The sequence below is a fragment of the Phaseolus vulgaris genome, chromosome 1 (assembly GCF_051622355.1).
Source record: "Phaseolus vulgaris cultivar YP4 chromosome 1, ASM5162235v1, whole genome shotgun sequence".
Classification (NCBI taxonomy): Eukaryota; Viridiplantae; Streptophyta; class Magnoliopsida; order Fabales; family Fabaceae; genus Phaseolus; species Phaseolus vulgaris.
In genome coordinates this window covers 49,386,188-49,407,185 of record NC_143498.1, presented here as the reverse complement: position 1 = coordinate 49,407,185, position 20,998 = coordinate 49,386,188, and the positions used below count along the sequence as shown (strand labels likewise).

Here is a 20,998-nt window from a genome sequence, read left to right as displayed (position 1 = left end):
TAATGTTTATTATCTCATTCCTTTTTTAATCATTACATCCAACTACTAAGATTAACAACGGTCTACTTCTTAGAAATTAAATGTTTCCATAATTTTACTATTTTTATAATAATTATATTATAAATAAATTCTAAAAATATTTTATCAGTTGTAAGTATAAAAATTAATTGATGCAGAGAACTTGAACTGTATTAACATATTGCATTTAAAAAAATACCGAACCAATTCTTAAAACTAATTTCATAAAATTATTGAATATTCCACTATAACAAAACCATATAAAATGGAAACAGTAATCTTTATTTTAACTTTGAGTAAAAAAAGAAAAAAAGAAAAAGTGAGAGTAACATTTGGAGGTGTTCCCAAGCAAAGAAACCTTATCCTGCGAAGTTGTGAATAAGAAAACCCAAACTCTGCAGCATTAACAATAGGTGTCACTTCACTTCCAATTCTATACTCAATTCTGAAACAGCAACCCTTTCTCTCTCACACGCTAAATGGCTGCTGCAGCTTCTTTTTCCTCCTCTATCTGCAACAGAATATACAATCTTTCCCTCACCCACTCTTCCGTTTCACTCACCTCCAACTTCCTTCAGAGACCCATTTTCCAAAAACAACTCAATCTTAACCTCAAGTCCCAAAGCTTCAGTCTTTCATTTCTCCCACTTCATCGGCTGTCCCCACCTTCCGCCACCTTCGATGGGCTGGAAGTGGGTCAAGACATAACAGAGTCCCGACAAGACGAGCCAGTAGCAGAAACCTCTGAAAAAACAGAACAAGAGGAAGAGCGAAAGGTTTCAGACTACGATAACGATGCTGGGAGGCTCTATATTGGAAACTTGCCATTTTCAATTACTAATTCCCAATTGGCAGAGCTCTTTGCAGAAGCTGGCACCGTGGCGTCTGTTGAGGTTTCTTCCTTTTGCCATTTTTGCAAAACCTTTTCACCCTTTGTGCTTGTTTTTCTGTTTGATTGATGAATTTGAGGTATTTATGGTGCAAGCTAATACTGTTTCTTACCTTGTTTTGTTTGATTGAATTTTTTAGATTGTGTATGATCGTGTCACGGGTAGAAGCAGGGGATTTGCATTTGTTACAATGGAAAGTGTAGAGGATGCTAAAGAGGCAATTCGAATGTTTGATGGCTCTGTAAGTCTCAGTACATTACCTGCTATACAATTTTGTTTGTGAAAGATGCTAGTAATACACCATCCAGACTCCAATTCATGTAGGTCCTACCACATGCTTAGGTCTTATTCTCCATTTAGCAGGTTTCATTCCCAAACTAGCGAATTGAATTTCAATCAATAGGTGAAAATATGTTGCAAAGAGAGTTAGAGACTGTATTATTAGAACTCTTTTATGGTTCATTTACTCAGTGTTCATAATCATAACGACAAGGTGTTCCTTTCCAGCAGAAGTAGCTGCTTTTCTAATCCAATAATTTGTTTTTTCCTCCTGTCTTTAATCAAAGTAGTGTGATAGACATTCCCTAGAGTTTGTTCTGATTTTCTGAGTTATCAAAGGATGATGAAGTCCTTATATAATGAAAATTATTCATGAGAAAATGATTCACCATTCCTAAAAAATGGAAAAAATTCAGTTTGCATAGGGTTTTATTTTCTTGTTGCATTATTTGTACTACTTCCTCCATTTCATATTGATTGTGGTTTTAGCATTAAAAAGGTCATATTGATTGATGTTATCACATTTCAAAGAAATATTATACCTTCTATTTCAATTTTGTCCTCCAAATAAATACTATTGTCTTGGCAAAACTGAATGTTGCAATTATCAAAATGAAATACTATTTTAGCAAAATTGACCCCAAATAAATACTATTCTCTTGTAATAGTTAGCAATACCAAATGGAGGCACTAATACTTATATATTCTATGTGTGAATAAATTTCTTCATAACCACTTGTAAGAGAAAAAAATTAGAAGAAAATAAAATAATTTTTGGGATAAAATTAGTATATACATAAATTAATTTGTAGAGGTTGTAGAAGTTATCTCATTAATATCTCAGTAACTTAGTTTTAACTTATACATAAACTAATTTTAGTTTATAGAGAACTTTTTTTTCTATTTTCTTTTCCTAGGAGTATTTATGAGAAACTTATCCTAACAAGGCCACAGCTTCTATAAGGTTACATTAAAAAACGTCGGTTAAAGGGAAGTTACTGGAAAGTTCCATCAGTTTGTAGATGTTAAAACTAGGAGGCAAAGCAATCAGAATAAATTACTGCATTGTTAAAACTTGGTTAAAATTTAGTATCTTAGCAGAAAAAAAGATAACTGAGAGAGAAAGATAAAGGGATTGAAGAAAATAAGAGAAAGGACCATGGTAAGGAGGAAGGAAGGATTGTCAGATGGATTAACATGTTAAGGAGAACTGAGGTCTTGTGAGGGATCAATGACTGAGCCATGAAGAAAGTAACCATAAGAGCCCTAATACCATAACAGAAAATAAAGATAAAGGGATTTAAAAAAATAACAGAGAATGAGGAACTTTTCTCTCTGCAAAAATGTGTTCAGATGTTTTGACATATGTACAGGCACTGCATCAATGCTATGCATCACTGAAAATAAAAGAAAAAAAAAATTGCCATATTGCTGGGCAATAGCAGAATTGTTGAGTTGTCCCTTTTGTAACAGAATTACTGAGTTGGTATTAGCTCCTTCTAGAAGTCTTCCATCCTTATCCTTATATATATATATATATATATATATATTTATTTATTTATTTTCCTTGCCTTATCATCATTTTGGATGACAATTTGTTCTTCCAAAAGATCTCTCTTATTTTGGTTGGTTTTGTGCGGTAGGAGATATCTTATAAAAAACAATACTCAAATGCCGCAACCAGGCTTTCAAATTATCTTATTAAAAGCCTTGATCACATCTGAGCTTTCTAATATAAATTATCAACTCAATGCTAAAATTAATGACTTTTTTGGTGAGCAGCAAGTTGGTGGTAGGACTGCTAAGGTAAACTTCCCAGAGGTACCCAAAGGAGGGGAAAGATTGGTAATGGGGGCAAAAATAAGGGACAACTACAGAGGCTTTGTAGACAGCGCTTACAAGATCTATTGTGGAAACCTTGGCTGGGGAGTCAACTCACAGGGTCTTAGAGAAGCTTTTGCTGAGCAGCCAGGCATATTGAGTGCCAAGGTCGTCTATGAGAAGGACAGTGGAAGATCTCGAGGTTTCGGGTTTGTTTCTTTTACAACTGCCGAATCTGCAGCAGCTGCCTTGGACATTATGAATGGTGTGGTAAGAACATTTTTGGTACATCAGTTTTGTAATTTCAAGTTCATCTTATGATATCAGTCTAACTATATAACCACATTCCTTCTGAATGTAATGATGTGTTTTTTCAGGAAGTGCAAGGTCGCCCATTGCGGTTGAATATAGCTGAAACAAGGACACCACCATCTCCTCCAGTAATCGAGGAAAATGCAGGAAGCAATGCTGAAAGCTCGGAATTGGTTTCAAGTGCCAGAACATAAGGAAAATTTAATCGATCAAAATTTTGCCCGCAAAATGCACGTTATTTGGCTTCTTCCTGAAAAGTTTCACTTGGTATCAGTAAGTTGTGAAATCTATTTTTTATTGAGCAAATATTGATCATATCTATACAGGGTCGATGTTAATTATACAGTTTGTAATTATGGAAGTCTAGCTTTCAGAGTTTGGTAAACTAATAATTTATTCAAGTGAATTCTTTTTAAGTCCTGTTGTTGAGGGGTGAAATAATGATAAAATGGAAGCGAAGGCGACATACATAAGAGCCACTAATTCGCTATGTAGGGAAAGCAGCTTGGCTAAGAGCATGTCAAAGGCAATCATTTAAGCAAGGGATTAATTCAACTCATTATTTCTATATCGTCATTATTTTGTACATAATTTTAATAGCACCCATTATTAATTGCCGAATAGGCCAGATGTTTGGCAGCTCTATATATCATAACGATAAGCTATTTTAGGGTAAACATTCAAACCATTATTGTAGAAAAACAATTATAAAAATCCAAAAGAAAAAGAAATCGTAAGTGATACTTGATATTAAAGATGACAATTGGAACTGTTTGAACAAATTACCTAATAAACTTGTGTCGATTTCACCCGTATTCTGAATGGACTGTTATTTTAAATATGATATAGTCCTAAATTTGAATCAAGATTGACTTGTTTTAAAAGTAAAAACAATTAAAAGAAAGATAAATAATAAAATAAAAATAAAATATGTACTTTGAAATTTAAGTTACATCGACAAAATTATTTTTATTTTAGATATAATGATTTAATATATAAATTATAATCATAATTATAATACACACATATGTTATAATAAAAGTACAACATTTAATACTTATTTAAAAATATCTTGTTAAATGGACTAACCTAAAACTTTAGATTGCGATTAAACCAAAATCCATTGAGATTGTGCGATAAAAAAGTTGGTAAAAAATGATGTAATTCGTTTTAAACAACTTTTTAATCTGATACCGATTCATTCCCTCCTGATAGGTCTGCTTGATATCACATTTTTATAGGGATGTCCATCATTGTCAACAAGTTTTGTGATATTAATTTTCAATAATTTTTTGAACAAAGCATGATATGACGAGTGATACAGTGACTGTTGCATCATCTTACACCGGGCTTGAGCAGTTGAACTCATACTGACTTGAAAAAAGTGAAAAGCAACAAAAATGTTTGGAGGCAGCACTTAGGAGACTACAGAATGATCACCAATCAGCCTCCATTGATTTACTTCTTGACATGACATCCAACAAAACATATCCACCATACGACATATCGAATCCTATTGGCTTCTGGTTTAGTATCATAGTTTCTTCACATTATAAGTTCATTAAAATAGAGTGCAATAATTTGTCATACACTCATCAACCTCTGGGAATCAGTCTGATTTGTCACTTCCCAAAAGTGACTGGACTGACAATCTCAGTTGCATTTCAAGACAGTTAGCTTTCACGAGAAAATGCACATTTGGGTTGCAGAACAGCTCCCAAAAAATACGAAGGACAAGTCACTAGCAGGTCTGTTTAAGAAGAATTACCGCCGGCTAGTAGAGCATCAGCAGCAGAATCCAAGTCATGAGGGAAAAAAATCCTGCAAAGCAAAATTTTTATTGGAGCCCAAGAATACATATTAGGAAAATAAACACATGCACAAGCATAGAACAAAAACATAGAGACATCCCATATGATAACGAGTCACACGTAAATTTGGGGCTTTTTACATCCTGGTGTAATGTTTTTAAAACTACTAGAATTGAGAGAAATCAAAATACTTAATCAAATTACTACGAATAAGTGGTGAGTGCGAGGCACGACTCTATGCACAACTTTAATTAAAATGATAAAGTTGTGAACAGGAAAGACAGTTTTAATGTTGTAATGCAATAAAAGAGAGTGTTACAGGACAAGATAAAAATAACTCAAGCCGTGCGTTAAATTTAGGTTGAACAGGTTGAACAGAAGTTCTCTCCCAGTTCCATGACTTCTGGATTGAAAGTTCCGTGTTGAATGGGGTGATCTGCAGTTGACGAACCACAAGACACCACGTCAATGCCGTAATAACCTTCCACAAACATCATCGATTCCTAGATTTTACTCACTCTGGCCCCACCTTATCATTATTAAATATGTACTTTTCGTCGCTTAGGTTGGCGAACTGGCACCCCATCTTGTCTCTCCGGTACCGCACCAGCTTGCTTGTCACGTTCGCCACCTGCTCGCTCCACCACAGCGGCTCAATGTCCACTGCCACCCTCGCCACACTATGCACCTCCAAGAACACTCTCGCCGCTGTAGGGAGCGAGGGAGCAACCGTGGGAGTCTCTCCCTCCGATGAGCCGAGGAACGTGGCGACAGCTTTACCAGCAGAAACAGTGCAGGATAAAGCATTTTGGTTTTGATGTGAAGTGTGGCCAACTCGTCTTGTGTTTGTTGTGTTACTGTGTCTAAGTTATACACTATATATACTAAGCAATGTAGAGACTATTTCAGTCCGATATGAAATTGTTACCCATGCACAGAACTTCGGTTATTTACTCCATGCACATAACTTAGTTATTTTTACGTTGTAATAAAATTGTGTCCAATTAATATGACTTCTTTTGATTGCATTACAACTCCAAAGTTGTCTTCCATGCTCACAACTTTACCATCCTAATTAAAGTCATACTCAGCAATAATGATTTTGGTACAACTAGAATTTTGAACCAAAGTCGTAAAATCATAGACATGATTTATGCTTTTAATTTCAGGTCCAACTCAAGTCGTGTTTAATAATGACAACTTTCCTTTCTATGAATAAAGTCGTGTCTCTTTGGCACAACAACTTATCCACAATGGTAAATAGAGTTCATTTTAAGGTTATCAAACTCTAGGATTAACTTGTATATCCTTACGAGTTTAAGGGTCAGGTGAAGGTTGACGAGTCGACTCGAGAGTAAACTCGGTCAAACTCGTGAGTTTAATACCGAGTCAATGAGTTGCGAAAAAAAAGGCCCAAAACAGTGCGTTCCATTGTGATTAGATTAGATTTTAAGGTTTCTTTACCTGGTTTCAAGGTTATCAGACTTGAGAGTCTACTCAGACTCGTGGGAGCCCGGCAAATGAGCTCCAATTACGCTCACACCCTAAAGAACTACAAGTTAAACTCAAAACTCGAATAACAAACCTCTTTAATTCTGGAGTTCTATCCCCAAACATCTCCCACCAAACTGCAGGTAACATACCTTTCCTACCCAGTTTTGCATCTTCCAAAGAAAATATTCCTCTTGCATGATGAAAATCAATAAGTTGCAAATTGATTTTTTTTTTCTTTCTACAATCTTCTCATGCACATGTACAGCCCCTCCTTCACCTCGGCATCATCATTTATAAAGTTTGGTTGATAGTGTAATTGGGGGTTTAGGTAATAGGCAGTTGCATGCAAAGGCTTATGAAGCTGATTATTCCACCTCTGATCAATGATTTTCCAAACAGGTTCATAACTACGTACCAATTATGTTATGTTAGAAATAATTACACAAATAAATAAGTATTTAAATTTAAAAAGGAAGAAACTTAGAAATGTTACCTTTTCTTGATATTATTAAAGTTGTTTTTAATCTTCTCTTTGGCACAATCCATCTCCTCATATATAAATCTCATTGCGAGTTTTACATCCGAATCTACCAATCGAAGGACCGCCATAAGAGGGGCAACAACTTTTAAGCATATACTTACATTCTTCCAAAATCGACTATCTAATATCACATTTTGAACTTTTCTCCCTTCTTGTGAAGTTCCAAACTTGATTGTTTTACATTCTTTTAAACATGGTCATCAATGATATTTTCATTTCATAAAAACAAGCTAGAGTCAAGTATGTTGGGGCAAATCTAGTCATTCCAAGCCTTATCAAGTCCCTTCCATTTGTAAACTTTTTCAAAATGGTAATTAGCATTGTTCTACCATAAATGTATGTAGTGATCCTTCTTAATAGTAGTTTCATGGACCTTTAATTGCTTCTCAAAATCTTCAAATATTAAATCAACACAATGGGCAGCACATGGAGTCCAATATAAGTACTCCCTTTTTTGCATTGAAATTTGCAACATTATCAGTAACTATCTAGTATGTTTTCCTCACCAACAAATTCTACCGCATCATCCAACATTTTAAATATTTTTTCTGCAGTTTTTGAGATGTCGAAGGTATCTAATGAATAGAGAAACACAGTTCCTTTAGGACTGTTCACCAAAAAATTACAAATTGAACGTCTTTTTTTGTCTATCCATCCATCAGACATAATGGTACAACCTATTCTCTTTCATTCATCCTTATACTCTTCAAGTTATATATCAGTTATGTCTACGGCTTGTTTCATAAGCTTCTCTCTAATATCATGATATGTTGGAGGTTTATAGCCAACACCATATCTACCAATCATGTCACACATCTTTGCAAAAGCTAGATTTCTAATAACATTCATTGAATGGGATGGCACGTGTGTAGAAAAATTCGGCAATTTGAGCATCAACTTTTTCTTTATCACCTCTTTTGTACATTTGATTTAGAGTAGCTTGAACACCATCAAGAGACGAAGATTTACTTTTAAACATCTTGCTAGTGGTACTTTCACTATATTCTTCACTATCAGTTTGTCCAAGACTATTGAACTTTTTTTTCTTCAATGGAGACATATTTAGCTTCTGAGACAACTTTCAACATTAAAACTTTGATTTCTTCCGGTACTGATACACAAGGTTCAGAGTCATATCTTGTTCCGACAAGATGATGTTTGAATCTAAAAATTCCTCCAATAAATATTTTTGAGCAGTAATTACATTTCATTTTTTCTCCGTTCCCTGAAGCATCAGTTTCATGCTTCCATCCAATATTTGTTCTATTTCCGGCAGCATTCTTACTTCTAGGTGGCAGTGGAAATGGTGAATTTAAACCACTTCCAAACATCTTACAATATGCCAAAAATTAAAAAACAAACAATCAATTAGTCAATATGCCCTACAACTAAAAAAAAATCCAATTTGTCCAAAGAACTAAATAAACTTCAATCTGCCCAAAAATCTGCCCTAAACCCAATCAACAAAAAAAAACCCAACCCATTTTTAAAAGCTAAAACCTAATTTTAAAAACCCTAACCCTAAACCCAATATGTCCTAACCCTAAAAATTCACCATAGCAACAGCACGTACCTAACCGACAGCGAGGACGCGCAGTGCAACAAGGATCGCGACGAGCAGTGGTGCGACTCGACGAGCAGCGGTGCAGTGCGACGAGATGCTACACCGATGAGGGCAGTGAAGAAGATGAGATCGTGAACGTGAAGAGTGGAACCAGGTAAAACCCTAAAAATTCTAACATAATCACAAGGGAACGCACCATTTCGGGCCCTTTTTACAAAACTCGATGACTCGACTATAAACTCACGAGTTTGACCGAGTCAACTTCGGATTTAGTCAAAAATGAGTTTACTCCTGAGTTGACTCGCGAACCTTCACCTGACTCTTAAACTCGTAAGGGTTTACGAGTTAACCCTAGAGTTTGATAACTTTGCGTGGTTCCATTTTTCACGCTCACAGTGCCATCTTCTTCATTGTCGTCGCACTGCACCGCTCCACTCGTCGCACTGCACCGCTCCACTCGTCGCACCTCACTGCGCATCCTCGTCGCACCGCGCATCCTTGTCGCTGACCGTTTGTGAAGCACTTAAGTAATTTGATTTAGGGTTAGGGTTTTTTTAATTAGGTTGGGGCTTTTTAGGTGATTGGATTTATGGCAGATTTTTTGGCAAATTGAATTTTTTTTAGTTTTTTGGGCAGATTGGATTTTTTTAATTTTAGGGCAGATTGGATATTTTTAAAATTTTGGCTACTGGATTTTTTATTTTATTTTTGGCACATTGTAAGATATTTAGAAGTGATTCAAATTCAGCATTTCCACTACCATCTAGAAGTAAGAATGTTGCAGGAAATAAAACATATATTGGATGGAAGAATAGAACTTATGCTTTAGGGAACACAAAAAAAGTGAAATATAATTACTGCTACAAAATATTTAATGGAGGAATTTTCAGATTCAAACATCATCTTGCCAGAACAAGATATGACTCTGAACCTTGTGTGTACCAGAAGAAATCAAAGTTTTAATGTTGAAAGTTGTCTCAGAAGCTAAAGATACCTCACTAAAGAAAAGAGAGTTCAATAGTCTTGGACAAACTGATGGTGAGGAAGATAGTGAAAGTATCACTAGCAAGATGTTTAAAAGTAAATTTACATCTCCTTATGGTGTTTAAGCTACTCTGAATCAAATATACAAGAGAGGTGATAAAGAAAAAGTTGATGTACAAATTGCTGAATTTTTCTACACAAGTGTCATCCCGTTCAATGATATTAGAAATCTAGCTTTTGCAAAGATGTGTGACATGATTGGTAGATATGGTGTTAGCTATAAACCTCCAACAAATCATGGTATTAGAGAGAAGCTTCTGAAACAAGTCGTGGACAAAACTGATATAAAACTTGAAGAGTATAAGGATGAATGGAAGATAACAGGTTGTACCATTATGTTTGATGGATGGACAGACAAGAAAAGACGTTCATTTTGTAATTTTTTGGTGAACAGTCCTAAAGGAACTGCGTTTCTCTATTCATTAGATACCTCTGACATCTCAGAAACTGCAGAAAAAATATTTAAAATGTTGGATGTTGTGGTAGAATTTGTTAGTGAGGAAAATGTAGTGCAGATAGTTACTGATAATGCTGCAAATTTCAAGGCAGTTGGAGGACTGTTGATTCAAAAAAGGGTGCACTTATATTGGACTCCATGTGCTGCCCATTGTATTGATTTAATCTTTGAAGATTTTGAAAAGCAATTAAAGGTCCATGAAACTACTATCAAGAAGGGAAGAAGGATCCCTACCTACATTTATGGTAGACCAATGTTAATTACCATTTTAAAAAAGTTTACAAATGGAAGGGAGTTGATAAGGCCTGAAATGACTAGATTTGTCATAGCATACTTCACTCTAGTATGTTTGTATGAAATGAAAACATCATTGATGACCATGTTTAACTCTGAAGAATGAAAAACAAGCAAGTTTGGAACTTCACTAGAAGGGAGAAAAGTTCAAAATGTGGTATTAGATAGTCGATTTTGGAAGAATGTAACTATATGCTTAAAATTTGTGTCCCTCTTATGGTGGTCTTTCGATTGGTAGATTCATATGTAAAACCCGCAATGGGATTTATATATGAGGAGATGGATTGCACCAAAGAGAAGATTAAAAACAACTTTAATAATATCAATAAAAGGTAACATTTCTAACTTTCTTCAATTTTAAATTTAAAATACTTATTTATTTGTGTAATTATTTCTAATATAACATAATTGGTACGTAGTTATGAACCTGTTTGGAAAATCATTGATCAGAGGTGGAATAATCAGCTTCATAGGCCTTTGCATGCAGTTGCTTATTACCTAAACCCCCAATTACACTATCAACCAAACTTTAGAAATGATGATGCTGAGGTGAAGGAGGGGTTGTACATATGCATGAGAAGATTGGTTAATGACGTTGCAGAATGGACAAAAATCAATTTGCAACTTACTGATTTTCACTATTCAAGAGGAACATTTTCTTTGGAAAATGCAAAGGTGTGTAGGAAAGGTATGTTACCTAGAGAATGGTGGGTGATGTTTGGGGATAGAACTCCAAAACTAAAGAGGTTTGTTATTCGAGTTTTGAGTTTAACTTGTAGTTCTTCAGGATGTGAGCGTAATTGGAGCTCATTTGAAATGGTAATTCAAGTTCTTGAAGTTATTTAAGGTTTATCTTGATTTGATTTATATATTGACAAAAATTTCATATTTAATTATAGGTTCATACAAAAAGAAGAAATTGTTTGCACCAGAAGAAAATGAATGACTTGGTTTATGTAATGTATAACTCGAAGTTGAGAAACAAACAAATTAGAAGATTTGTTGCTCTCCCATTTGAAGACATTGAGTCAGATAATGAATGGATAACTGAAGAATGAGATAATGTTGTTGAGGTTGAGCAAACTCAAGTTGAAGATGATGGTGTGAAAGTTGATTTAGTTGGAGGAACAAGTTTAAATGATTTAATTCTAGATGCAGCAAATTTTGATAATATAGTTTTTAATGATGGTGTTGATGGTGATGAAGATGATGATTAAGATGGTGATGAAGATGATGATTAAGATGGTGATGAAGATGATGATGGAGATCTTGGAGATGATTTCCTTAGAGGATTATATGAATGAGACTTTTCAACTTGATAACATTTGTGTTGTTTCAGTTATTTTGTTGGTGTATGAACTTGTTTATTTCAATATTATGGAATTGGTATCATGAATTATTATTTTTTTTGTTAATTTTTTTATGTGAAGTAGACTCTTACATGTCGGGTTTACAGGGCTCCCGCGAGTCTGAGTAAACTCTTGAGTCTGATAACCTTGGTCCATTCTAGTAATTTCGAAAAGAAATTGCATCACTAATAAAGGTAATATTGGTGAAACAAAGAACTTACGTCTTAGACATAACTAAATATAAAATACAAGTTGTTAGTGAATTATTAATTTCTTATTCCATAGAAATAGGAATAGCATTAATTTCATCCCCTCCTTGAGAAACGTGAGTAAATAAGATCACTTCTATTTTGATTCATCAAGAGACAATGAAGACTCTTCAAGAATTTCAACACCATCATAGCTATGTCATGCATCTCCACCAATGCCCCCACACCTTATAAATGTATAAGAGTGTATTTTAGAGAGTGTATTCCCTTATACATGCATTCTTCTTTTTTCAAGACAAAATTAGTATGCACAAAAACCAAGTGCTCTTATGATTCAACTTGTTTATCTTCGATGATTGAATGGGTTCCAAAACTCCTTTCACAATATGAGAAATTAGGTTGTGCATAAAAGGCCCTAAAGCAAACATTTTAAGGAGGGGAGCAAAAGAACCATGCATCACCCATTAAGATTTAGAATCTAATGTCCACCTATCTTCATTTGACTTAAAAGAAGCATATTATTTTCTTTCTACGAGGAATCATTATATTCAACTACAACATTTTTTCTATCCACAAACAGTTGTGAACAACTTTTTCAAACCCTTGTCTCTCTTTACAATAAAATCTCTTCATCATCATGGGGAAATTCTATTCGGAGCCACTCATCACTACAATACCTATAAGTCGAGCAAAAGTTAATAGATAACTTAAAGTAATTATCTAATTACTTATAACAATAGTACTTCCGAACTCAATTATGAGCAAAATTAATTACTTTCACTGATTAAGAATAGTAGTTAAATTTATTTCATATTATTTTCATACAATAAAGTTATATTTCCAAAATTGCTCTCAAATTATATTTATCGAGAAACAGTTATAGAAGTCATCCTAATTCCAGATGATGCTCAAAGAGAAAATAAAATCGATACTCTTCCTATTTCTAGGAATTAAGAAATTACTTGTAACTTCTAGTTTATATTTGGTAATGTATAAGAAGTATGTTTTTGTTTGGATTTTTGGAAGACAATTATTTACAATTTTTATTTTATATTTACCAATGTTAAGAAGTATATCGTAATTTGATTATTTTCAAAATGTATACCATACATATCTTATCCTATACATATTGGTGTATTGGGTATGACTCATATCTGATACTGTTGTATCTCCCATGATCAAAGATTAGTAATTGCACAAGTTTTTAATTCCATCAGTAGTAGACACAAGTGTAGAGACAGGCTATGTTACCTGCAAGTGTTATGGTATAATGTTCTGCTGAGGTTAGCCACGTCATTGATGCCTTTACAGCCAGCAACAACTTCAAGAACTTGCCTGGAAATTGCAATCATGATTATTTGAAGACGTATAATTCTATGCATAAAGTTAAATTCATTTAGTCAGTATAGGAAAGTCTTATAAAGTAACAAAAAGGAAAAACTAGCAAATCATGCTGAGGTTTTCAATTTTAGCAAACTTGAATATTCATTTCCTAACTACAGTTACATTGACTAGAAGATATTCCTTGTGGCGATGGTACCAAAGCCATATAGAAGCAGTTAATAAACTAGTAAGTTGTCACAGGCCAGCTCAAACAAAACCATCCCACTTACTTAACTAAACAAGGTTCATTGCGGCCTTTAACAATGCACTCTTGATCATACTTCTCTTTCTTCTTAGAAGGCCATGTAGATTTAACAAAACCAATTCCTGCATGAGTATTCTTGATTTCACAGTATGGTGAGTCTGTCTCGATCATCATTCTCTCAATAGGTATACCCTTAACAACATCAAGATTCTCAGTTGTCTTCAGAGAGCACCCATTTATGCCTGACACAGAAACAAGGTAATATTGGTGAGATTTAATTGGAATTCTAGTATTCAATCACCACAATCCAATATCTGAAACAGAAATTTTATTTAAGTTTTAACAAGGAAAGTCAAACACACCAATGTCCTATACCGAAACACATAATTAGCCATTACATATTGAACACATCAATTATATGTTTATTGTTGTGTTTCCTTTTTCCTTTTTTAGTATCCAAACATCGGAACCAACGATGTGAAATCTTTCTCAAGATATATTCATCTTTTTATCTCAACAAAATTGCCATTAGAACAATAAAATCCTATCTTTGGAAAGACAAAGCCTAAAATCAGACATATCAAGGTGACTTCAAATTGTTCAAAATACATAATAAAGCTTGAAAAGGTGGATTTACCTATGTACATTTTATCAAATGAGAGAAGCTTAATGCTATCATCCATACTACCAGTAAAGGAATGGGTGACTCCAGCAGTGAACCTGATGTGCAAGTAGAAACTGTTAGTACAATTTACATCTTGAATTGATTATCTTATAAAATACAAGCAATAGAATAAAACATGTGCGCTCATGTATATTAACCTAAAAAATAAGGGTAAATGACATAAAAAAACTCAATGTTATTTATTTATTTTTGCAAATAATATTTGTATCATGTGTTGTCAAAGGCCTCAATGTTGCACTTTGTCTATAAGGATCTTAAACCGTTTATAGCCTAGGATGGCAATGAAAATGTCAAATCTCACAATTAAATTCATCTTCCCAATATAAATAGAATGATAAGCTAACCATGGGATAAATTAAAGCAGCATGATTACAACATTATCAATTTCAAAACAGTAAGATTCAGCAATCGCACCTGTCCTTATTTTTCTCTACTATTTCACAGAAATCTGCAGCAGCTTCTCGCATGTGCAAAAACATAGGCAGTTTTGTGATATATGCTAATTCAAATTGTTTCTCGAAATACCTTGCTTTCACAGATAAAAAAAAACGTGTGATTTGTTGATGATTTTAATATATATAAAAAAAATAAAAGAGAAAAGGAATATGACATATCTAATCGAGACTATGGTGAGAATGCATACTTCTTTTGAGTCTCTGCTGGGCAAAAATGAAGCCTGTCATAGTCCAATCCACATTCTCCAATAGCAACCACCTTGCATATGAAGAAAAGTAAGAATAATATAACAGTTATTTCTAAATAATTGGGTAGTTTCTGAACTAGAACACAAGTTCTGCAACTATATGAGAACAACATACACAATGACAATGTTTAGTGAGCATGTTTACAAATGAGATGGAACTCAACTATGTAGATCTGAAATATTTAGTTAAAATTTGGAGATGTTTGAAAGTTGTCTTACCACAAGTGTATAACCATACCTTTCCTTTCTGAATTCCGTCTTTAGCCAAGGACAAAAGAGCTTGAAAATGCTTTTCTGGATCTCCACTCTCCTCAAATTCCTGAACCAATACACTAAGTCATAGTTACAAACACTTCCATAGAAGAGTTCCTAAAGGAGAAAAACAACCTTGCATCGTGTTGGATGCACACCAACGGTGCAGAAAAGTCTTCCTATAATTGATCAATAAATAATCAAATTAGTGAAAATTCACATTCTGCACTAGAAAGCCATCAAGAGAAAGCAATGTTAAGAAGACAAACCATCTGTTTCTGCAATTGCAAGCGCTTCCCTTGATTCTTCAAGGGACCCACCAGTTACCTGCGACACAAAAAGCAAGTCCTAACTAAACACAGACCATTCACACATAGAACACAGTTCATATTGTATGTTATCAAACTGGTGTCCAAAAGGCCTTTGTCCAATCAACAGGTTTAAAATTTAAATACCCGAAGCATCCCTCGTTGTCCCAATTGAAACATGTAATATCTTCTTCAACTTTCAATTTCATAACTCAGAATTTCACTTAATTTCCTCAATTAATGATTAAAGCAAAACTAACATTAGTAATAAAACTTGACATTACAGATATGAAAGGTTGGTTGAGAAATAGGGCACATTACAATAATTCGGGTGACTCCAGCAGCCCAAGCCCTGTTCAAAACGGTTGCAATATCGGAGACGTGACATTGCTTGCCGTGGTAGATTCCCTTGAACATGCCATCTGCAGTTTTTTGAATTAGATAGAGAAAGACGAATGACGAACAGAAAATGTTTGATTGAATGCCTCACCGGTTAAATTGACGGCTATATCTGCATTTTGTATTCGTTGGAGAGAAAAGAAATGGTTAGTTCATTTGACTTACAATAGAATCTGAATCGAAAGCAACGTGAGGAAGCGTGTTACTTACCTATCATTCGAATGCCTGCCATGGCTGATTGGGTTGCCTCGCTCAACAGTGAGGAGCAAGTGGGCTACAACTTCGTTCATAATTGGGTCTGCTGGTTTGCCATTTTATACGCTGTGCCCAATTTCCATTCTATCACTTTATAATAATAATTTCTCATTGAATTTTGAAATATATTTTATTTATAAACATCACCCCTTTTTTTCAATTTCTTTTTGGAAAGTAAATTTATATTGTGGATTTATAAAAATTTGCCAATCCTATTAGTTAACTAAGACTCCTTTACTAACTTAAACTTTTTTTATCCTCTAACCCAACATTTTTTTTCTTTTTATATATGTTGAATCATTACATACATTACTTTTTTTTCTACCATTAATACATTTATATATATATATAAGTGACAATTTAAAATAAGTTTATTAGATTAAATCAGTTTTTATTTAATGATTTTTTTTATAGTGAAAGTTAAATTATTTATATTAAAAAATTGTTACATTTTTTTATTACAATTAATATATAATTATTTGTTTAGACAGGATGTTTATTTGTTCAATCAATTTTAAAGTCTATACAATACATTTGTTAAATATTTCTAAAAGAAATAATGGTAATTTAAATTAATATATACAATTTTATAGTATTTTTACTATTAATTACTTTATGATATTATTTTAATTTAAATATGGTACATCAAATTAGTCTTTTTTATATGTAATTTATTTTTACTAGTGGAAACATAGTCGCAACCTTGAGCCTGTTTATCCGTATTTTCCTTTTTCTCAATTTTCATGGTGATAGAAATTTAACATACATGCATAAAAAAATTGGATGAGTCAAAAATGAAAAAAAAAAAATAACATATGTAAAAAATATGAATTGATTAAACAATCTTTTTTTTTCTTCTCCGGTTTGAGTCTCTCTTCTTCTTCAAGTTTTTTCTCTTCTTCCATTGGTAGTTTTGGGATCGGAGTGTGTGATAATGTTCACGTTAAAGTTAGGATTAACTTGATGATGGATACAAAATAATAATGATTTTACCAAAGAATATAGTTGTTTGAAATGGAGTGAAGAGAGTGATTGGAAATGAAAGTTATTTTATTTGATAGGTGAAATTTGGTATAGAAAGGTGAGAGTATGATCTCTCTTCCTTTTGTTGCCTTTAAATAAGGAATTAAGGAAAAGAGTCGGAGAATTTACCTATAAAAATTGTACATTAAAATTAAATTAAAAAATAGTTTTATTTTTTAAGTAATTCATATGAAATGAGAAAATATTTCATTGTACTAATCAAATGAGATATATATTAAATAAGGATAAAATTGAAAAAAAATTATCTACACAAAAAAATGATATTAATGAAAAATCGTCTTTATATATAGCTATAAATTAACCAATATTAAACTTTTTGCAAAAATATACGGGTTCAAACAATAGTTTGATATAAAAATAAATTATCCAGTGAAAAATAATCCATAACGATACTAACTAAGAAATTAGCCGTACTATAACCAATTGAGAAACAACATTTATAAAGTTTTAATATATACACACGTACACCAAATGAAATATCGTACGTAAAACGTATCATGCCTACAACTTAGTGATATATACACCAATGCTTCCTTGTTAACATGAACAACATCATCCCACCGTAACCCTGGTTTCCATTCTCTTCTCTCTTTTTTTCCTTCTTTCAAAGAGGCCATGAAGAGATAAAAGTATAGTGCTTTAGCTTCAGCCTTCATATGCAAGTAGAACTTCCATTGTCGGAAAATTCCTCAAACAGTCGTTAAACAGCGGCAACGAAAAAGCATACGAAACGATACCAAAATATATATATATATATATATATATATATGATCACTACGAAAGCCACGCCAAATTAGCTTTGACTTCACTTGACTTGTACCAAGTTTTGATGTTAGATCCCATATATTTGCCACCACTACCAATGATGACACGAACAACCAATTGGAGTTTGACATTAAAATCTGATCAATTTCTGAAAACAATGGGTAGAACTATGACCAACATGATAATGAAGAGGAGTATGGCAAAACAGGTCAAGTTACGGGTGTTCTTCTGATGATTCCTCACAACCTGCAAATGATGCACCCCTTTGCCCACGAAGGAATTTGCAAGCTCCATGTGGCTCTCTATGTCATCCAAGTGTTCACCCTGATGTTGGACCAACAGTGCCATGTCCAAGAACACTTGGTGCAGCTCCTGTAGATTTCTCTCTATCTCTTTTACCGTGCCGTGCCTCTCCTGAATCTCTTGGATGGTGTCCATGATGGTGGCTCTCCCTTGCTGTTGGATGGCTTTCTGTAAGAAATTTTCACTCTCACCTGCTCCATCAAATGTTATCACATACGTGTGCCATGGTGCCATCAATTTTAGTCGGTGCATTTCTCACACAATAGTAGTCAAAGATCAAAACAAGCACACACAAAATTTTGTTTAACCTAATTAATTTTGTTCATACAATTAACTTACTGTTCTCTATCTGGCTATATATTTTGCCGCAAGCAATTAAATGTGGACTATTTGTGTAAATTTAATGACAGAAAATATATTCCCGAATATCAGAAAAAGGTTTGATTTGATATGTATGTCGAGTTACATACATCAATATGTAAGAAGACAATTTTCTTTTCTCATCACTCTGAGGTGAGAGCTGGTGTCACAATTTCTCCCTATTTTTTGGATAACCTAATGTACTTTCTGAAATGGCTTCACCGAAAGCAGAAAAATTGAGCAAGATAATCATACTAAATACTAAATATAAATAAAAGAAGTTCATTTACATAAGCAGTCTAAAAATGTAAAATACCAGAAATTTTCTGCAATGCTTTCTCATAAAAACTGAATAATCAAATAAAAAAAAACTTAATATAGAGATTAACAGATTAATTTAGTAAAGAAACAAAACTTATATTTGTTATTGTTTATCTACTCAATTCTTTTTTTTTTGTATTGCCCGTATTCTTCAAATAAAAGTTCAATTCTAATAAAGAATACTACAAGTATCTCTAAAAATTGCATTAAATTATTTTAGAAGTGAAAATGTGATTATTGGTTACCTGTAGAGATGAGGAGATCAATAGTTTCAGCATCAGGATTTTCTCCGGTAACAGCGTAGTATCTACGTTGCACAGTATCTCTATACTCGTACGATATCTGTTCCCTTAGCTTATTGAAATTCTCCATGGACTGTTTCAGATTCTTGGTCAAAGCTCCGACCAGTGCCGTTCTGGTCCGGTCGGAGTACGAACCGGGTCCACAGTCGGGCAAGGAGAGGGTGGCTTGGTTGGCGCGGCGGAGAGCCTCCAAGCGAGTCTTCACCAGCTTGGCTTTGGTGAGAGCAAGAGCCACGTCTAGGTCCATGCGAGACCGAAGCTCCCTAACGCCCTTGGGGCTGTAAAGCGCTTTTCCGTTTTGGTTTGAGCCACGGAGACTTAGGTGGAGACGCTCTAGCTCCTTCAGTTCTTCCTTCACCGATTCCACTTCTTGGAAGAACTTGTCCAACGCCATGCCACCTTGTGTTATTTCGATCACGTGCTGCCCTTCTTGTTGCTGCTGCTGCTGTTTTCCCTTGGAGAACAAACTCGATAACAAGTCGTTCATTCTATTGATTATCTCCTTCGTGCCTTAAGATAACACAAGTAAAGAAGAAAATCTTTCTTATCCAACTTTAACAGGATGATGCTGTGTGTAACAGGTGAGAAAAAAAGTGTTTTGAGATAAGATAACAGATGGTAGGGAAGAAAATCAGAATTGTCTTTTATTAAAAATACTATAAGAAGTGAGAAGAAAGATCTTTTTCTATTCTAGTAGATTCTGTCTATGACAACAGAAGGAAGAAAGTGCTTGAGATAGTAGAAGGCAAGAAAGAAAGAAGGTAATAGTATCTGAAACAAACAAGAGAAGGAAAAGGTGATTTGAGAAATAGCAAATAAAAGGGTTGTGTTGTGTTATATAGGGTGGCTAATGTACCTGTGGTTACCAGGTTTTCATTGAAACTGAAGTTGGTGGTGTATAGCCTTATGTACTTGGAGAGGGAGAAACAGAAAAAGATGATAATTATCTGGTCAAATGGATTGTGTTTTGTAGATTTGTTATATAATTGAAGCATAATTAAGGAAAAAGAAACAGTAGAAGATGAGAGGAAGCACCCCACAAATAGACGGAAGAGGGAAACGATTCGTTAATTAGTTGAGAGAAAGAGTTCTGGTTTAAGTTATTAACTAGTTATGTATTAACTGTATATGGTCGCTAGTTTGGCTTAAACTATGGTTGAAGTGTTGTGTTCTACGACGTGTACCTGCTCAACATGAAGCTTCCTATGAATACTTGGTCCTTCGAGATTGTAACTAGTTTCAGTACAAGGCTTATCCAAAATAAACTTGTTTAGATACTTTTTTAGTATTAATTCCTCTATTTGAAGATAATTTTTTTTACATAGCATAATTAACGTAGTACTGTTTACGAGTAGCAATTTCAACATATTTTTAATGCATTTTTTAACAACTCAAGTTTTGTTTAAGATTTATTAGAAATTACAAAATAAGAACGAGATTGATTAAATACATGCAAATATGACTGTCAAATTTTTATCGTTTTTAATAATATGAAAATATTCAATTATAATATTTTATATTAGGTGTGCTTGTGAAATAATAGTCAAGACTCATTCTTATTCATCTCAACAATTTAATAGTTAAGGACATTTAATTTAAAAACTCAACCCAATAGAACACAGCAAATTAG

At 33.7% G+C, this 20,998-nt stretch overlaps 3 protein-coding genes and 1 pseudogene across 9 annotated transcripts; 2 read left to right on the top strand and 2 right to left on the bottom strand.

Annotated features, from left to right (window-relative positions):
* Nucleotides 1-369: 369 nt before the first annotated feature.
* On the top strand, nucleotides 370-3,736 carry CP33 (chloroplast RNA-binding protein 33). Its single transcript, XM_068617472.2, has 4 exons — nucleotides 370-911; nucleotides 1,048-1,149; nucleotides 2,970-3,278; nucleotides 3,386-3,736. The coding sequence occupies exons 1-4, from the start codon at nucleotides 498-500 to the stop codon at nucleotides 3,512-3,514; spliced, it is 954 nt and encodes a 317-aa protein (XP_068473573.1). The 5' UTR covers nucleotides 370-497; the 3' UTR covers nucleotides 3,515-3,736.
* Nucleotides 3,737-4,573: 837 nt separating this feature from the next.
* Nucleotides 4,574-16,381, bottom strand: LOC137814641 (TatD related DNase). 7 transcript variants are annotated; one of them, XM_068617470.2, is made up of 12 exons: nucleotides 16,229-16,381; nucleotides 16,110-16,130; nucleotides 15,941-16,041; nucleotides 15,581-15,638; nucleotides 15,447-15,490; nucleotides 15,298-15,378; nucleotides 15,000-15,070; nucleotides 14,771-14,881; nucleotides 14,309-14,391; nucleotides 13,697-13,913; nucleotides 13,335-13,418; nucleotides 4,574-5,141 (listed from the first exon to the last, which is right to left on the bottom strand). In XM_068617470.2, exons 1-12 carry the CDS (start codon nucleotides 16,248-16,250, stop codon nucleotides 5,075-5,077), a joined length of 960 nt encoding a protein of 319 aa, XP_068473571.1. In that variant the 5' UTR covers nucleotides 16,251-16,381; the 3' UTR covers nucleotides 4,574-5,074. The 7 variants fall into 7 exon arrangements, with proteins under 7 accessions (XP_068473571.1, XP_090161068.1, XP_090161065.1 ...); XM_090304942.1 differs by having other exon boundaries at nucleotides 14,771-14,885; nucleotides 15,279-15,378; nucleotides 16,229-16,347; XM_090304939.1 differs by having other exon boundaries at nucleotides 14,771-14,885; nucleotides 16,229-16,347.
* On the top strand, nucleotides 9,893-10,919 carry LOC150029677 (uncharacterized; annotated as a pseudogene).
* A 1,350-nt stretch (nucleotides 16,382-17,731) lies between the features above and the next one.
* Nucleotides 17,732-20,177, bottom strand: LOC137814640 (syntaxin-121). Its single transcript, XM_068617469.2, has 2 exons — nucleotides 19,312-20,177; nucleotides 17,732-18,576 (listed from the first exon to the last, which is right to left on the bottom strand). The coding sequence occupies exons 1-2, from the start codon at nucleotides 19,853-19,855 to the stop codon at nucleotides 18,224-18,226; spliced, it is 897 nt and encodes a 298-aa protein (XP_068473570.1). The 5' UTR covers nucleotides 19,856-20,177; the 3' UTR covers nucleotides 17,732-18,223.
* Between the last annotated feature and the right edge of the window lie 821 nt (nucleotides 20,178-20,998).

Coding starts and splice junctions, on each gene's coding strand:
- CP33 (XM_068617472.2), top strand. CDS start 498: ATGGCTGCTGCAGCTTCTTTTTCCTCCTCTATCTGCAACAGAATATAC. Junction 912..1,047: donor GCACCGTGGCGTCTGTTGAG/GTTTCTTCCTTT, acceptor TGAATTTTTTAG/ATTGTGTATGATCGTGTCAC. Junction 3,279..3,385: donor TGGACATTATGAATGGTGTG/GTAAGAACATTT, acceptor GTGTTTTTTCAG/GAAGTGCAAGGTCGCCCATT.
- LOC137814641 (XM_068617470.2), bottom strand. CDS start 16,250: ATGGCAGGCATTCGAATGATAG. Junction 16,042..16,109: donor TATAGCCGTCAATTTAACCG/GTGAGGCATTCA, acceptor AAAAAACTGCAG/ATGGCATGTTCAAGGGAATC. Junction 15,071..15,297: donor ACGGAATTCAGAAAGGAAAG/GTATGGTTATAC, acceptor TTCATATGCAAG/GTGGTTGCTATTGGAGAATG.
- LOC137814640 (XM_068617469.2), bottom strand. CDS start 19,855: ATGAACGACTTGTTATCGAGTTTGTTCTCCAAGGGAAAACAGCAGCAG. Junction 18,577..19,311: donor TGATCTCCTCATCTCTACAG/GTAACCAATAAT, acceptor TTGATGGAGCAG/GTGAGAGTGAAAATTTCTTA.